Source organism: Nerophis lumbriciformis, linkage group LG14 (genome assembly GCF_033978685.3).
Source record: "Nerophis lumbriciformis linkage group LG14, RoL_Nlum_v2.1, whole genome shotgun sequence".
Lineage (NCBI taxonomy): Eukaryota > Metazoa > Chordata > Actinopteri > Syngnathiformes > Syngnathidae > Nerophis > Nerophis lumbriciformis.
The window spans coordinates 32,834,024-32,850,620 of NC_084561.2; the positions used below are offsets into that span (position 1 = coordinate 32,834,024).

Here is a 16,597-nt window from a genome sequence, read left to right on the forward strand (position 1 = left end):
CCATAACAAATACCATGTTCAAACATAAGTGTGTCCATACGTGCACTTGGCACCAGGACACTCTAGGCCGCAGTTCCATGATCGACTTTGTAGTTGTCTCATCGGATTTGTGGTCTCATGTTTTGGACACTCGGGTGAAGGAAGGGGCTAAACTTTCTACCAATCACCACCTGGTGGTGAGTTGGCTCCGATAAATGCTTATAAATGCTAAGTTTAACATGAGGGGATTTACATATCTCACATGATGGTTTTGGTTTTGGAGGAGCTCCTGCACTGTTTTCGCAAATCTAATGATGCCTTAGTTCGGGGGTCAGCAACCTGTGGCCGCATGCGACTCTTTAGGACCTGGAGCATTTTTAAAAAAGGATTCAAAATTGAAAAAAATGGGGGAACATTGTTTTTTTTTGTTTTAGTATGTTTTTTTGTTTGAGGACAAACATGACACAAACCTTCCCAATTGTTAGAAAGCCCACCATTTAATATGTTTGTGTGTATGCTTCGCTGATGAGCGAATGTGGTGAAAATCGTTTTGTCCTACTAATTTTGGCGGTTCTTGAACTCACCATAGTGCGGACTGTGACGCAACAGTTTGTTTACATGTAAAATCTTCCACTCCTTCTTTGTCTCATTTTGTCCACCAAACATTTTATGCTGTGCGTTAACGCAAAAAAGGTGCGCTTTGTGGATGTTATTGACTTGTTGGAGTGCTAATCAGGCATATTTGGTCAGTGCATGACTGCAAACTAAACAATGCTAACATGTTATTTAGGCTAGCTGTATGTACATATTGCATCATTATGCCTCATTTGTAGGTATATTTGAGCTCATTTAATATCCTTTACTTTTATCCTCTTTGTATATAATTTAGTTTTGCATGTCTCATGACACATATCTGTATGTAATATTGGCTGCATTTCAGATAGTTCTTTATGTGCCATGATGTTTCAGACCACAGTAACTTGCTAACTAGCTTGCCAAAAATAGTAATAAATCCATTAAAAAAAGACAGCATGCCGTTTCCTTTAATTTGGACACACACATTTATACTTTTGGCCATTAAAAGCCAGTCATTTCCAGGAGTTATCTCACCTTCTGAATAGCCTCTGATTTACTAATGGTTTCTAATGTAAAAATGTGTAGAATAAATATTAAATTTAAACATTTCTGTCAATGAAGATTTGCTTAAGCTTGCGACACATGGTCATTTTGACAGTAGGCTATTATAGCTAATATAGATACTTAGGCCATGTGTTGTCTTCATTACAAGACTTATATACGGCTTTTCATTTTTTGCGGCTCCAGACAGATTAGTTTTTTTGTATTTTTGGTCCAGTATGGCTCTTTCAATGTTTTGGGTTGCCGACCCCTGCCTTAGTTATTAACACAGTACCAAACATTTGATTGATATTGTTATTTATTTGAGGCGTTAAGGATAATTACACTGACCCCCTACTGTACCACCTTAAATACATGTGATTTGTTATTTCCCAAAGGGGTCATCTTTTGAGTTCCTTTTAATCAATTTTAGTCACCCAGCTACACGGTAACTAAAATTGAGTAAAAGGAACTGTCATAGTGATACATGAGGACTGACAACCCGTGTATTCCATTATATACAGTAGAACATTGGCAGGAGTGGAACGTTCATAAAAAAGTGGTACATTTAGTGCAAAAGTTTTTTTAGTATATGCAGATCTTATCAGAAAAAAAAATCAAACACATAAGGTCAGAATTAGTCTCATTTTCAAGCACATAGGTTGAAGCAGTATTGTCTCGTCATGCAATTACACTAGTGGCCACAGGAGGACGCTGTGCTCCGCTGTATTGGTAAGCCAACTCCTACAAGATCTACAGCAAGGAGGCCACAGTAGGGTTCTTTACATTTAAAATCATCAAAATAAAACTCCAACTGTTCTTGAAATGTATACATTTTCTTTGCTTATTGTCCATCGTTAACGACTGCATGGTGTTTGAGTTTCTTGTCTATTTTCATAAAAGATCACCATGTCCTCTTATTGTGATGTTTGCAGTCACTGTTCTGCGTCATTTCTGATGTTCTGGATTTGAGATTTGTATTATTGTCTGTATATATTATTGCATATATATGATAAGAAACTGTTAGGAATCACATAACAATACAAATTAAAAAAAAAACCTTTATTGGGTGATTTCTGAAATTGTAAACACAGAATTAACCCCATATTAAAGTGACCTGCTAGTTGTGACTCTTCTCGTAAAGGCCGCTAACCTGACTCTCGCCAGATCCTTGTAGTTCGCTGAGCTCCACACAAAGATCTGGGATCGAGAGCAATGCAAACTCCTTCAAGATAGCAAAAATTAATGAACTAATCAGGATTGCCGGGCAAGATTTCATAGATGTGACGTAGCACCGAAGCGACTGTTTGATTCAAACAACAATGGTGGCACGCAGCGAGTAGTCGTGTGCTGACATTGATTCTACTATTGCAACTGTTTTGTTGAATCTATCGAATATTAATTATTTAAATTAATTAGTTAATTATTTTCGCTCTGTCGTTTTCCAATATGTTGGCTATTTCCCAGCGTCGCTCTCATCAGCGTCACGGGTTGATTTCGATGTGCGGGGTTGAAGTAGCACGTCATTCAAGATAACGGACAAGTTGTTTATCCAATCACAAACAATTATTTTTTTACAAGGCCCCGCCTTCTGAAATACATCTCCTATTGACAAGTCCCAGATCCTTGTGTGGAGCTCAGCGAACTACAAGGATCTGGCGAGAGTCAGGTTAAAAGGCCGCCACCTATATTTGCTTCTTTGTCCTTGTTTTTTTCTCCCAGGTTTGCTCTCTGTTTGTGCCTACCAGTGGTCCTAAATTACATTTATTGAAGGGCCAAAACCAAAAGTATGTCGGCCTACACTGAAGGGCCAGATGGTAGCATATTTGCTTCCTTGTCCTTGTTTTTTTCTTCCAGGTTTGCTCTCTGTTTGTGACTACCAGTGGTCCTAAATTACATTTATTGAAGGGCCAAAACCAAAAGTATCTCGGCCTACACTGAAGATACATCAACTTCACCATGTTCCTCACCATGTTTGGAGAAAAGCTCAACGGCACAGACCCTGAAGACGTGATCAGAAATGGTTTTTTTATAGAATATAGTCTGAAAGCACCTCTGCAGATGAGATTCCTTCGAAACACAAAGTAAACATGTCGACTTCCCCAATGCATATTTTACAGCCCAGTCACTATTAAAAGTCTGATTTAGCGTCTATTTTTCTTTATTTACAGTTGATAGTGTCATCAGCTGTTGCCCCCTGCAGCGCATTGGAAGTACTGCATTAATTCGAGCGATGTATTGGTTTGTCAAAAGAAAAGCTTTGACGGGCTAAATGTGGCACATGGGCCACCTATTGGGGGGCACTGATACACCTGTGATTTATTATTTTCCAAATGTGGTCATCTTTTAAGTCCATTTTAGTCACCTTGTACTAATCTTTCTGGTTCGCTATCTTTGCACGCTGTGTGGTGTAGTGTAGTCATATTTCCAAATGATGGCAGGCAATTGCCAATCCGCCTATCCCCAGGTGCATGTCTTTGGGAGGAAGTTGGAGGGCCTGGAGGGAACACACACAGTCACGGGGAGAACATGCAAACTCCACACTGAAAGACCCAAGCCTGGGGTTCGAACCCGGGATGTTCTTATTGTGAGGCACACGTGCTGCCCTCTGTGAAGAATAATATTATTTATATATTGTATGTCAAATCTAAAAATAAAGCATCAATCTCAATTACACAGCATGCATATTTTTCTGAATGTGTTCCAGACTTACGTGCATTTATATACTGTATTAAACATATTTTACATGCATTACATGTACCCTCTTCAAATCAAGACTCAAAACACACTTATTGTGGACTGCTTATTCACTTTAATTTCTAAATAATTCTATTGTTTTATTTTTTTTTCCCAATGTTTTTATTGGTTACTATTTTTTGTTCGGTGTCCTTGAGTGCAAAGAAAGGCACCTTATGAACAAAACAAATTATTATTGCAAAACGTTCTCACCAAAATTAATCTTTTTCCCCAGTTTTTGGCGCGCTCTACCTTCCACATTTTTCATCCGAATCAAATCGTGGGCTTTCCCTTGACAAATTCCAAAAATTCCCAGAATTCCAGGTTTTCCGGGACATTTTTCCCATTAAAAATGAATTGGCCATTTTTCAAACTTCCACCATTTCCACATTTTTGAACCGATTCAAACCATTCCACCTTCAACATATTCCACTCATCCTGCACATCCAAACTATTATTTTTCCAAGTTAAAAAAAATTCCAGGAATTCACGTTTTTTCAAACCCTTTTTTCACCCTTTTTTCTGTCGACCACTCTTTCCACATTTGTCAACCCACCTCAACCGTTCCACCGTCAAAACATTCCTCTTAATCAGGAGAAAAAACAAAGTTGTTTTTTGAACTGGAAACATTTCCGGTTTTACCAAAATTCCAGGAATTCTGAAATACCATTTCTCAATTAAAAATGCTTCAACATTTCTCGACCGATTTTAAAAATTCCAACACCAATCGTTTAAACTCATTCAGAAAATTCTAATATTTTAGCATTTAAAAAGAAAATCCCAAAATTCCCATTGAAAACTACTTGGTAATTGATTGCTACTGTATTCACTTCTCAGAAAACAATGCGCACATGGCTAATTCATATGGTTGAGGTGCAGGCAGCATATCCCTTCCCCTTCGAGCTGTCCTGGATGAAATGAAATTCTTTTTTCCAATAATTTTGGAACTTGCAAGCGTATTTCTTTTTCTTACTCATCGTCGCCATGTCTCTTCTTCGTTCTTCTGTTTCGTCTCCTTCTTGTTGTGTGTGCAGGTGCTCCAAAAGCCGTAGGTGTTATTGTAGCGTCCCGGAAGAGTTAGTGCTGCAAGGGGTTCTGGGTATTTGTTCTGTTGTGTTTATGTTGTGTTACGGTGCAGATGTTCTCCCGAAATGTGTTTGTCATTCTTGTTTGGTGTGGGTTGGCAGTGTGGCACATATTAGTAACAGTGTTAAAGTTGTTTATACGGCCACCGTCAGTGTGACATGTATGGCTGTTGACCAAGTATGCTTTGCATTCGCGTGTTTTGTGTTTGTGTGTGTGTTTGAAATTAACGTTATCATTAAACCAGTTAAAAGATCATACAACGTGTCAGCATTTCTTGACATCTTCGAGTAAAGACCTTTGGTAAACCCGTCCAACGCTACATTATTATGTGACTGGGCCGGCACGCTGTTTATATGGAGGAAAAGCGGACGCCTGGACAGCATGCGGCTGTTAAGGGGTGAAAGTTTCAGGTGAGAGAGGACGCTAAAGGCAATGCCTTTAAGGCACGCCCCCAATATTGTTGTCCGGGTGGAAATCTGGAGAAATTCGGGAGAATGGTTGCCCGGGGAGATTTTCGGGAGGGGCACTGAAATTCGGGAGTCTCCTGGGAAAATCGGGAGGGTTGGCAAGTATGGCCTATGGATGGTGCAGTGGTTCTCAAATGGGAAGAACAGTTTTTTTCCCCTATCATCAAGTCATGAGCCAAATTTTTTAGTCATCCAAGTTTATTTCATAGAAAAATAGCACAGTCGAATTGTCTTGTTAATCGGTTTATCTTTGACTAAAATAATCTTGTTTTGTCACCAGCAAAATGGCTGGTTTTGTTGTCAGAATTTTTTTTACAATTTCTGTATTCGTCACCAGAAAGATGGCTAAAAATATCAGGGTTTATTGCCCCAATTAGATTTTTTAAAATATATTTCCATGTCTGTCCTGACAAAGTGGAACAACAGAGTGCTGGAATAGGTGAGGGAGAGATGAAAGTTGATGAGTTGACTGATGAACGATGTCCCAATCATGTTTTTTTCTCCTTTTTTCCCCCTCTGAGTCATTTGATTTTGGATATCGATGGCAGAAATACAAAACCTCCCATATGAGGAAAAAACAAAAAACTATTTTTTGGAAAACAAAAAACCTGTCAGGTGACTTTTTTTGTCACAAGGAAATGTACTGCATTTCAGGTGGTTAATCAAAGATTTAGACAACAACATAGTCTGATATGATTGAATATGTTAAAGAACTATTTATGTTTTTTATGATAAATAAGTGCTGAATATGTTTTTTTTCTTGCGCACTTTGTGCGCTCTCATAAATTATTTGTACCCCAGGTGTGCCCCAGTATTAGGTCTAGTGACGCCCTTGGAACTTCCAACTTCAAAATATTCAGCCTGTTCAGGAATTGTGTGCACTCTTTCAACAATTCTAAAAAAAAGTCCCGGATTTCCTAGAATTCCCAGTTTTTAGGAACATTTTCCCCATTTAAAATGAATTATCCATTTTTTAAACTTCCACAATTCCCACATTCTTCAACCCATTCAAACCATTCCAACTTCAACACATTCAACTCATCCTGGAAATTTAAACAACCATTTTTCTACGTTCAACACATTTCCAGGAATTCCTAATTTTTTTTTTAGCTTATTTCTAACCTTTTTTAGTACAATATGATTCCGTTCACATTTTTCAACCCATTTCAACCCTTCCACTGTCAAAACATCCCTCTTAGTCAGGACAAAAAAACCAAGTTGGTTTAAAAACATTTTAAATTCCCGGTTTTCCCTAAATTCCGTAATACCATTTTTCAATTAAAAAACTGTTACTACTTCAACATTTCTTGACCGATTTAAACAATTCCAACACCAACCAATTCAGCTCATTTATGCTCCTAATCATTTAAAAAAAAATCCCGCTTTTCCCCAAATTTCCAGGAAGTTCCCGTTGAAATGAATGGGACATTTTTCCAAGTTGCACAATTCCCACATTTTTCAACCTATTCAAACCATTCCAACATCAACACATTCCACTCATCCTGGATATTCAAACTAACGTTTTCCCAAGTTCCAAACCAAATTCCATTTTTTTCTGGAAATTCTAATTCTTCAACATTGAAACAAATGCAACATTCCAACTATTCTTACATTCATACTACATTCTGTTAGCATTTCAGTTCAAACTACAGCATAGGAGCATTCACACGCAATTCCCTCAGGAATTGCTTCATCTAGTTATTATTATTGCATTACTTATAATATATAAAAGGTGTGGTGCTTGCCTGGGAACACATGTACTATATTGCACACATGAATGCAAACTGATAAACAACAAGAATGTAGTAACATTTTTATTAGAACATTTTACAGGAGGCACGGCTATAGAATAAGTGCAATGTTTGGTGTGGGTAATAATAATCATAAAACATAGATAACATGTAGTTTGTCCAAAGAGAAAACATTTAACAACCATAAGAACCCCAACATTTTAAATGTCCTGAAATGTGCCTAATATAAGCTTGGTGTTTTATTTTACTCATTAAGTCCAAAACATTGGAAAGTGTAGTTAATTGTCACCTGACAGTCATGTGACTATCCCAGGATATGGCTTCTCCAAAATGGTGGTGTGTCAACAGTACATTTTCGACAGCTTGTATTTTGTCATTGAATGTCATTTTAAACTAATTTAACAATGGTTTATCCATCCATCCATCCATCTTCTTCCGCTTATCCGAGGTTGGGTCGCGGGGGCAGCAGCCTAAGCAGGGAAGCCCAGACTTTCCTCTCCCCAGCCACTTTGTCTAGCTCTTCCCGGGGGATCCCGAGGCGTTCCCAGGCCAGCCGGGAGATATAGTCTTCCCAATGTGTCCTGGGTCTTCCCCGTGGCCTCCTACCGGTCAGCCGTGCCCTAAACACCTCCCTAGGGAGGCGTTCGGGTGGCATCCGGACCAGATGCCCGAACCACCTCATCTGGCTCCTCTCGATGTGGAGGAGCAGCGGCTTTAATTTGAGCTCCCCCTGGATGGCAGAGCTTCTCACCCTATCTCTAAGGGAGAGCCCCGCCACCCGGCGGAGGAAACTCATTTTGGCCGCTTGTACCCGTGATCTTGTCCTTTCGGTCATAACCCAAAGCTCATGACCATAGATGAGGATGGGAACGTAGTAGATCGACCAGAAAATTGAGAGCTTTGCCTTCCGGCTCAGCTCCTTCCTCACCTCAACGGATCGATACAGCGTCCGCATTACTGAAGACGTCGCACCGATCCGCCTGTCGATCTCACGATCCACTCTTCCCTCACTCGTGAACAAGACTCCGAGGTACTTGAACTCCTGGTTTATCATGATGTCAAATATTACAATTTTACTGTTATGAATAAATTAATATAAAGCAAGCCACGGAAATATTGCTGGGGAAACATTCGGTTCATTTAATTGTACAGACCTGAGCAAATTAAGGCTCGGGGGCTGCATGTGTCCCGTTAATCTTTTCAATCTGGCCCGCTGGACATTCCCAAATATTTTTTTTCAGATCTTTAAGATGGAAACTGGAGCTGCCATTATGATGTGCAGTGATGTCTTGAACTATACAAAGTATAGTTCAGTTGGAATCTGTGCTTTTGCATGATATACTAGTTACTATGGTAATCTAAGTCCGAGCAGCTCAGACGAGGCACCAAGCAGTGTGGGTGGGGTGCGTTTCCCCAGAGTGTTTCCAGAGCGGCCAGCCTGAAATGCGGGTGTCAGGGACAAGGAGATTTTTACAACAAAGTTCCAAAGCTTAGTGATCAGATATATCAGATTGTAGGTGATTTTTTTTTTACCCATCGCGTTCATATTTCACTGTGTTTGTTGCATTTTTGTTGTGTTTCGCTTGATTGTAAAATATGTCGATCAAGAGGGGGTGTGACGTTCATATGTTGTCAATATTCAGTGTTTTATCGTTCGTAGTTAATATTGTAAACCCCACATTGTTTACTTTCATGTACATTCTGGCTGTTTCATTCAGTAAAAAAAAAAAATTCCATTACGTTTTTTAAGGCTGTCGTCATAACATTGTAGCATTCAATCATACATTATTGAGAGGTTTTGTATTAGTGTTCCTAAAAATCAGACACATTATTTTCTCAAAATTTGGACCCCGAGTCAAAACAATTGCCCAGGCCTGTATTAGTAGGAAAACAAACAAACAAAAACGTGTTTTCGGTGCTTCTTTTTAAGAAGAAAACACTTGTCGTTGTAAATCTGGACAATGTGTATACTTAAGGCCACAAGGGTTTCTTCATTCATGTTCCTTCAATGCACATTTGGTCACGTCCACAAAGAGGCAACATGAGAAAGTAGTCATTGTGCAACTCATTCTGCTACAAACCCGATCCCAAAAGAATCCTTTGTTACAGCTGACGTGCAGTTTGACTGCAGCGTGTCTTTTGTCCGGTTCGAAAAGAGCGCTCACATGACACATGGCTTGATGTCCTGACACACGTTCTGAGGTTGATGATGGTGGTGATGGTGATAATAGGAGCCGCCAGACGTGGGGTGGAAGGACGAGACGCCATTGATGTTGAACACAAAATCTTTCCTGTCGCAGTGGCTCTGATAGCGTGGAATCCCCACTGTGGAAGGAAAGTCAGGAGAAATTGAATGAGGTTTGAGAAGCTATAGTATAGTCATAGTATGTTATAGCACATATGTGTCAAACTCAAGGCCTGCGGGCCAGATCTGGCCCTCCACGTCATTGTATATGGCCCGCAAAAGTCTGGAAATAATATGTGTCAATAAAATACCTTATATTTTCTTTCTTTACTTTCTTATTTTCTCACTAAAGGTATTAGATTTTTTTGTAGTTTGACAGGGAAAAACATAGTGTCCAATATTACAACAAATATTATATTCTATAACGTTTTTGGTCAAAATCCAAATAAATACTTAAATATCTGCTTAACTTATGATTTCAAATCAAGTTCTCCATCAAATTGTACACTATAAAAATGACCAATAAATTTTACTAAAAAATGTAGGGAGCTTTTTACAGTAAGTAGGGGAAAAAAAAGACCAATATTTGTTTTTTTAAGTCAACTGAGCTGTCAGTTTTTTTGTTTTGTTTTTTACTGTAAAATCCACGGTTGATGATTTTAAGATACCACATTTTATTTGGTAAAAAGCTGGCATCTGAGTTGCCAAAATAAAATTAAACAGCAGTACTGTATTTCTATTTACAGTGATATGTTGTAAAAATAAGAACAATAAAATAAAAAAAAACACCATATATTTTACAGTAAAAGTCTGGCAACTAAGCTTCCATTTTTCTTCTGTAAAAAACAGTGGTAAAATCCACAGATTTTTTTTACTCTTTTTATTTATTTTATTTTATTTATTTATTTTTATTTTTTATTTTTTTATATTCAAATTCATAGGCAATTCATTAATTATTTACTGTTACAAGTGGCCCTCTAATGGCAGCCATGACGGTGTGGCCCTCAATGAAAACAAGACCCGGGGGCCAGATCTGGCCCGCAAACACTCTACCATTCAGGCCTGATTGCTGTAGAAATGGTTGTGCTTCTACAACAGGGATGTCAAAGTGGTTTTCATTGAGGGCCACATGGTAACTCGTAACAGCGAATAATGTATGAATATGCCTCTGGATTTCATTATTAATTATATAAATTGTTTGAAGCAGACTGTCAATTTAAAACTTTACATTTACAAAATGTTATTATAAAATATAGTGGGGGTTTTTTTGTTCTTTTTTTAAACATTCACGGAAAAAGCTGGCAGCTTAGTTACCAGAATTTTGGTGTTAAATTTACAACATTATTTTGTTAATGGGAAACAGTACAAGTTCTTTTTTTTTATTCTGGCAGTTTTTCTACCGTAAAAACAAATGTACCGTCTTTCCATTTACAGTAATACACCGTTAAAAACAACAACCGTATATTTTACAGTCAAAAACTGGCAGCTCAGTCAACAGAATTTTAACGGAAAAAACAGTTGTAGTTTTTTTCAATTTACAATAATACGCTGTAAGAACAACGTAACATTTATTGTCATTTTTAGGAATGTGATGGGTAGTTTGCTGTAAATGTAAGTATTTGGACAAAAACATGTTGGGATAGTATGACAACATACTGTAATATTTGTTGCAATATTGGATACTATTAAAGTTTAAAATGTATGCAATTTCAAGCAGTACATATATTTTTTCTGTCAAAATTTAAAAAATCAATTACATTTAGTGAGAAAATATTAAGTACTTTATTGACACATGTTTCCAGGTGTTTGCGGGCCAGGTAAAATGATGGCTGCCATTAGAGGGCATTAATGAATTGCCTATGAATTTGAATATTTAAAAAAAAATTGTACGTAAAGAGTAAAAAAAATCTGCCAGATGGAAGCCATTTTTTGGTAAAAGTTTGCCAAAATGCACCTGAAAGACTCTCAGACCATGACAAACAAAAGTTTCTGGATGATGAGACAACGATTAAACTCTTTGGCAAGAATGTCAAGCATCATGTTCGGAGAAAACTAGGCACCACTCATTACCAGGCCAATACCATCCCGACAGTGAAGCATGGTGGTGGCAGCAGCATCATGCTTTGGGGTTGTTTTTCAGAGGCAGGAACTGGGAGACTAGCCAGAATAAAGGGAAAGATGACTACAGCAAGTACAGAGACATCCTGGATTAAAATACCAGATCACACTTGAACTCAGATCTTTCAGCAGGACCCTAATCACAAGGAATGGCTTTAGGACAACTCTGTCAATGTCCCACTCAAAGGCCAGACTTGAATCCCATTGAACATCTCTCTGGTGAGGTCTGACAATTGTTGTGCACCAATGCTTACCATCCAACCTGATATAGCTTGAGAGGTGCTGCAATGAAGAATGGGCAAAGCTGCCTAAAGATAGGCGTACCAAGCTTGTAATTTCTGCCAAAGTGAGCGAAGGCTGTGAATACTTATGTACGCGTGGCTTCTTAGTTTAAAAAGCTTAAAAAAAACTTTTAAAGGCCTACTGAAACCCACTACTACCGACCACGCAGTCTAATAGTTTATGTATCAATGATGAAATCTTAACATTGCAACACATGCCAATACGGCCGGGTTAGCTTACTAAAGTGCAATTTTAAATTTTGCGCGAAATATCCTGCTGAAAACGTCTCGGTATGATGACGTCAGCGCGTGACGTCACGGATTGTAGAGGACATTTTGGGACAGCATGGTGGCCAGCTATTAAGTCGTCTGTTTTCATCGCAAAATTCCACAGTATTCTGGACATCTGTGTTGGTGAATCTTTTGCAATTTGTTCAATGAACAATGGAGACAGCAAAGAAGAAAGCTGTAGGTGGGAAGCGGTGTATTGCGGCCGACTGCAGCAACACAAACACAGCCGGTGTTTCATTGTTTATATTCCCGGAAGATGACAGTCAAGCTTTACCATTGGCCTGTGGAGAACTGCGACAACAGAGACTCTTACCAGGAGGACAAGAAAATGGCAAAATTGTTGGAGAAACGTAAAATAGACTCCGAGTGTAGAGTTTTTAAACATCAGTGGACATATGACTTTTGTTTGTTGAGTGTAAGGAAAAGGAAATTTGTATATATATATATATATATATATTTATATATATATATATATATATATATATATATATATATATATATATATATATATATATATATATATATATATATATAGTCGAGGTACTGTGGTTTATCCATTATACAGTGCTCTAAACGGGGGTAGAACGGAATATACGTATAGGTCAGGAAAAAACACAGAGTCTATTTCATCCCTACAAGCCTGTTTCGCAGGTTTCCCTGCTCTTCAGGGGATTTTAAGGGGATATATATATATATTGGCCCCTGGCCAAATTTTCTTAACCCAATGCGGCCCCCAGGATCAAAAAGTTTGGGGACCCCTGTGTTAAGATGCTATTTAAAGGAATAAAAGCCTTTTTTTTAAGTATATTTTTTCTGTTTTCTATGTGAGTAAATAATGTTTTCTAAGTCATCCTTTCATTGTTTTAGTACAGTTGTCATGTGTGCATACTGTCCATGAACTAAAATGTGTGTGTGCTTTTTATTTTTTGTAATTGTATATTTTACCATGAACATCTCTCCATCTTTACCGTCGGCAAATAAAGAATGAGCTATGTGGCACAAGTGGCCCCCAGATCATATTTTGGACACCCCTGTTGTGCGTGTTTATGTGTGTTTTGTATGTATTTGACGGTTATATAATTACACTTATAATTGGATTATGTTCTTTGACTATACATTTTAGCCTGTGTTTAAGTCTGTGTAAACATTTACAGCTGCTGTAGGTTCTTTGTAAATAATCCGGCTCGCCTCACATATCAGGTCCCGTGAAATTAATTTGAAAAGAATCATTTAAATCAGGAGATCTGGTGGTTATTAATGTCAGTTATGTGATCTTCCATTTAAGACAGCAAAAAAAGAACTGGGCGCCTGTGGCTTCATCAAGGTCATAAGGACTCCAGATGTGACTTTGTTTTTCAGAGGAAGACTTTGGCCTTTACCCGCGACTCGATCACAACTCCCAGTCGGTCCCTTGCGGAGACACTAGAATGTTTGTGACTGACAGCACTACGGGCCAGGTAGTGTACACACCAACGCATTTACACTTCCCACGGGCTCAATAACAAAGTCGAACAAGGCCTCCCGTCTCATGTGGATACACGGAGGTTAAAATCCTCTCCGGTGTGGTCTGAACTGCACAGTCTTTGTTTAGTTAACCTCTGAGACCCTTTCAGGCTCCAGTGTGGGCTTCTTGTCTTCTTGAAATCCTCAAGACTTTTCCTAAAGCCTCACTGTGTTGCGCTGAAGTAAATTAGCGTGACTCGGGAGGCCAATTAAGTATCTATCAAACTGCTTTATATAACCCTGAAGGCTAGAAATAACTCATTCGTGTAATGCAATCGTGAAATATTCTGTCTGAAAATCAGGGATAATTATTTATTTTCTAATATGTCCTGTTCAGCCACTCAGGCAAATCATATTGTTGATGTACAGTAGAGAGAAGTGTGATATATTTTTCTTGTTACCGTATTTGATTTTATTAAAGGATATAACTAGTGTTTGGCACAGCCGGACCGGAGCAGGGAAGAAAGGGAAAAAAAGAAGAAGACGGACGGAGAAATTGTGGGGGATAAAACAGAAAGAAATAACAACAATAACAGAACTACATAAGCAAATCCGATATATACAAATATAATGCCAACAAGTGAAGTAGATAGCAACAACACAAAAATGACAATGTTTGCACTTGAAATGGAGCAATAAAAATACCAATAGGAAAAACAATATTGGCAATGAATAATAATAATTACCGTTATCAATTACAATCGCTTCAAATGGAACAATACATAAATGTAATACTTAATTTACAAAAGAAAGCAGATGGGAGGGAGCTGATTATATTAACCTTTTACATTGTTATGATAAAAATAAATTATGTTTGATGAAGCATGATTGCATCAGTGTATAGGTAATGTGCATCCAGAAGCAGCAGTGATCATATTTTCATTTCAAGTAGTACACCACAAGTTTATATTCAAAAGGCTTACATTAATCAGCCTTTTGACTGATTAATTATTGTGCATTGATAATATTAATTACTGTTATCAACATTACAATCGCTTCAATAGCAACAATACATACATTTAATGAATACTTAATTTACAAAAGAAAGCAGATGGGAGGGGGGAAGCTGAATATATTAACCTTTTACATTGTTATTATAAAAATAGATTATGTTTGACAAAGCATGATTGTATAGGTAATGTGCATGCATCCAGAGGCAGCAGTGATCATATTTTAATTTCAAGCAGTACACCACGAGTTTAACGATCATTAATCAATTAAATTGATCATGATTGTGCATTGATAATATTAATATACCCCTAATAATTGTTTGATTGCTATTTTCCCCCAATTTAATGGTACCGTTTTAAAATAGAAAATGATAGTTTGTTATTTACTCTCCACTGAGTTCATGCTCAACTATTTAAGACATAATGTAATGACGATTATTCTTTGAACTCATTATGAACATTTGCTAATCGTGACGAGTGATCCATTTTGATACCTGATATGTCGTTCGCGTGGCTCTCCCTGGGGTTTTGGCTGAAGTAGGTCTGCTCCAGGGAGTAAGGTGACATGCCGGAGTACAGAGAAGATGACGCGGGGCTGCTGGAGGTTAAAGGCTGCTGTTTGACGTAGGGAGACCCGCCGGAGGTGGTCCAATGCGCGGATGCACTCGCGTACGGGGAGTGGCCGTCCAAAGCGCTGGCGATGGCCGGGGACGACGGTACGGGACTGCTGCTGCTGTCCGGTTCGTACTCCCTCGCCATGTACGTGGACCCTGGGCTGGGAGACATGTGGGGGACGTGATGACCATCGTAGCCTCCCGCCATCGAACTGCTCATCACGTCCAAGTTGTAGCCGTTGCCGTGGCAGGACGGAGACTGGAAGTCAAAACTCGGCGGCAGGATCGAGGCGCCGAATCCGACGCCGTTGATCATTCGGTACATGGGCTTTAAGGCTTGGCACTTTCTTCTGAAGCCTCTCGGTCTGCGCCGGAAGGAGCCCTCTTCGAACATGAACTCGCTCCCGGGGTCGATGGTCCAGTAGTGGCCTTTCCCGGGTCGGCCGAGTCCTTTGGGAAGCTTGATGAAACACTCGTTGAGTGAGAGGTTGTGGCGGACGGAATTTTTCCAGCCTTGATACGAGCCTCGAAAGAACGGGAAACGGGCCTGGAGGAACTGATATATTTCGCTTAGTGTCAGTCGTTTAATGGGGGAGCTTTGTATCGCCATCACTATTAGAGCAATGTAGGAGTAAGGAGGCTTTTCCGGCCGCCGTAACCCGGAGTTTGGCTTTTTTCCTTTCGCGGCGGCGGCGGACGAGCTCTCTGTGGCGGCCGGGGAGTTCAGCATAACGCCGGACACCGGGCTGGATCTCTGGTGAGGAGACGTCATGTGTGAGGAGAGCTGCTCACTTGATGCGAATATGACTAAATGTCCTTTGTCGTGATGCTTCCGCTACAAGTGGTCCTTAAGAAGCGCGGTTCTAATCAAAAAGGAGCAAATCTGTATCCATGTACTGTTACGCATGACTCGCGCTCTGACGCACGACGAGTGCGCACAGCTCCCGGGAGGAAAAGGAAGCCCGGGGAGGCGGAGGGGGCTGATCATATACCGTGTTCACGATGTTATTGTTTCAAGCCCAAACAGATCGAGATTCCAGTGGGTGTCACAGTGGAGTTAAGTGGCGCATCTATAGTCCTTCGGGGACGAGACACGAAAAGCCTCCTCTTGCGCGCTAGTCAAGTCAAACAAAGCTCGACCATTTATTATTTCAGACATCTTTAATCCTGCATGACTTCAAATCTATCTAAAATCTTGTCCACAGCTCCATCTCCCTCCAAATCCATCCTAAACTACTTGCAATTAGCTCAGAATTAGTCAACCAAACTATGCCAATCCATTTTTATGACGGAGCCACCCTCCAAACACCCAATTTGAACCAGTAAAAGTTCCTATAAACACTCACCTAGCCCACATTGGGCCACCTTTGAACATGCAATTTCCAAGCAATGACAACATTGTATAATTACTGCGTGTTTAGCTCCCAATTTCCTCCCATAATAAAAACAAACCCTGCTGGTGGCAGTTTGGTCAGTCATTGGATGATGGGGTGGGTAGATCGAACCAAATATCGATAGCT

The 16,597-nt window shown here is 39.3% G+C and overlaps 1 protein-coding gene across 1 annotated transcript; it reads right to left on the minus strand.

Moving 5' to 3' along the window:
• Positions 1 to 7,220: 7,220 nt before the first annotated feature.
• On the minus strand, positions 7,221 to 16,013 carry foxf2b (forkhead box F2b). Its single transcript, XM_061976352.2, has 2 exons — positions 14,958 to 16,013; positions 7,221 to 9,460 (listed from the first exon to the last, which is right to left on the minus strand). The coding sequence occupies exons 1-2, from the start codon at positions 15,847 to 15,849 to the stop codon at positions 9,297 to 9,299; spliced, it is 1,056 nt and encodes a 351-aa protein (XP_061832336.1). The 5' UTR covers positions 15,850 to 16,013; the 3' UTR covers positions 7,221 to 9,296.
• Between the last annotated feature and the right edge of the window lie 584 nt (positions 16,014 to 16,597).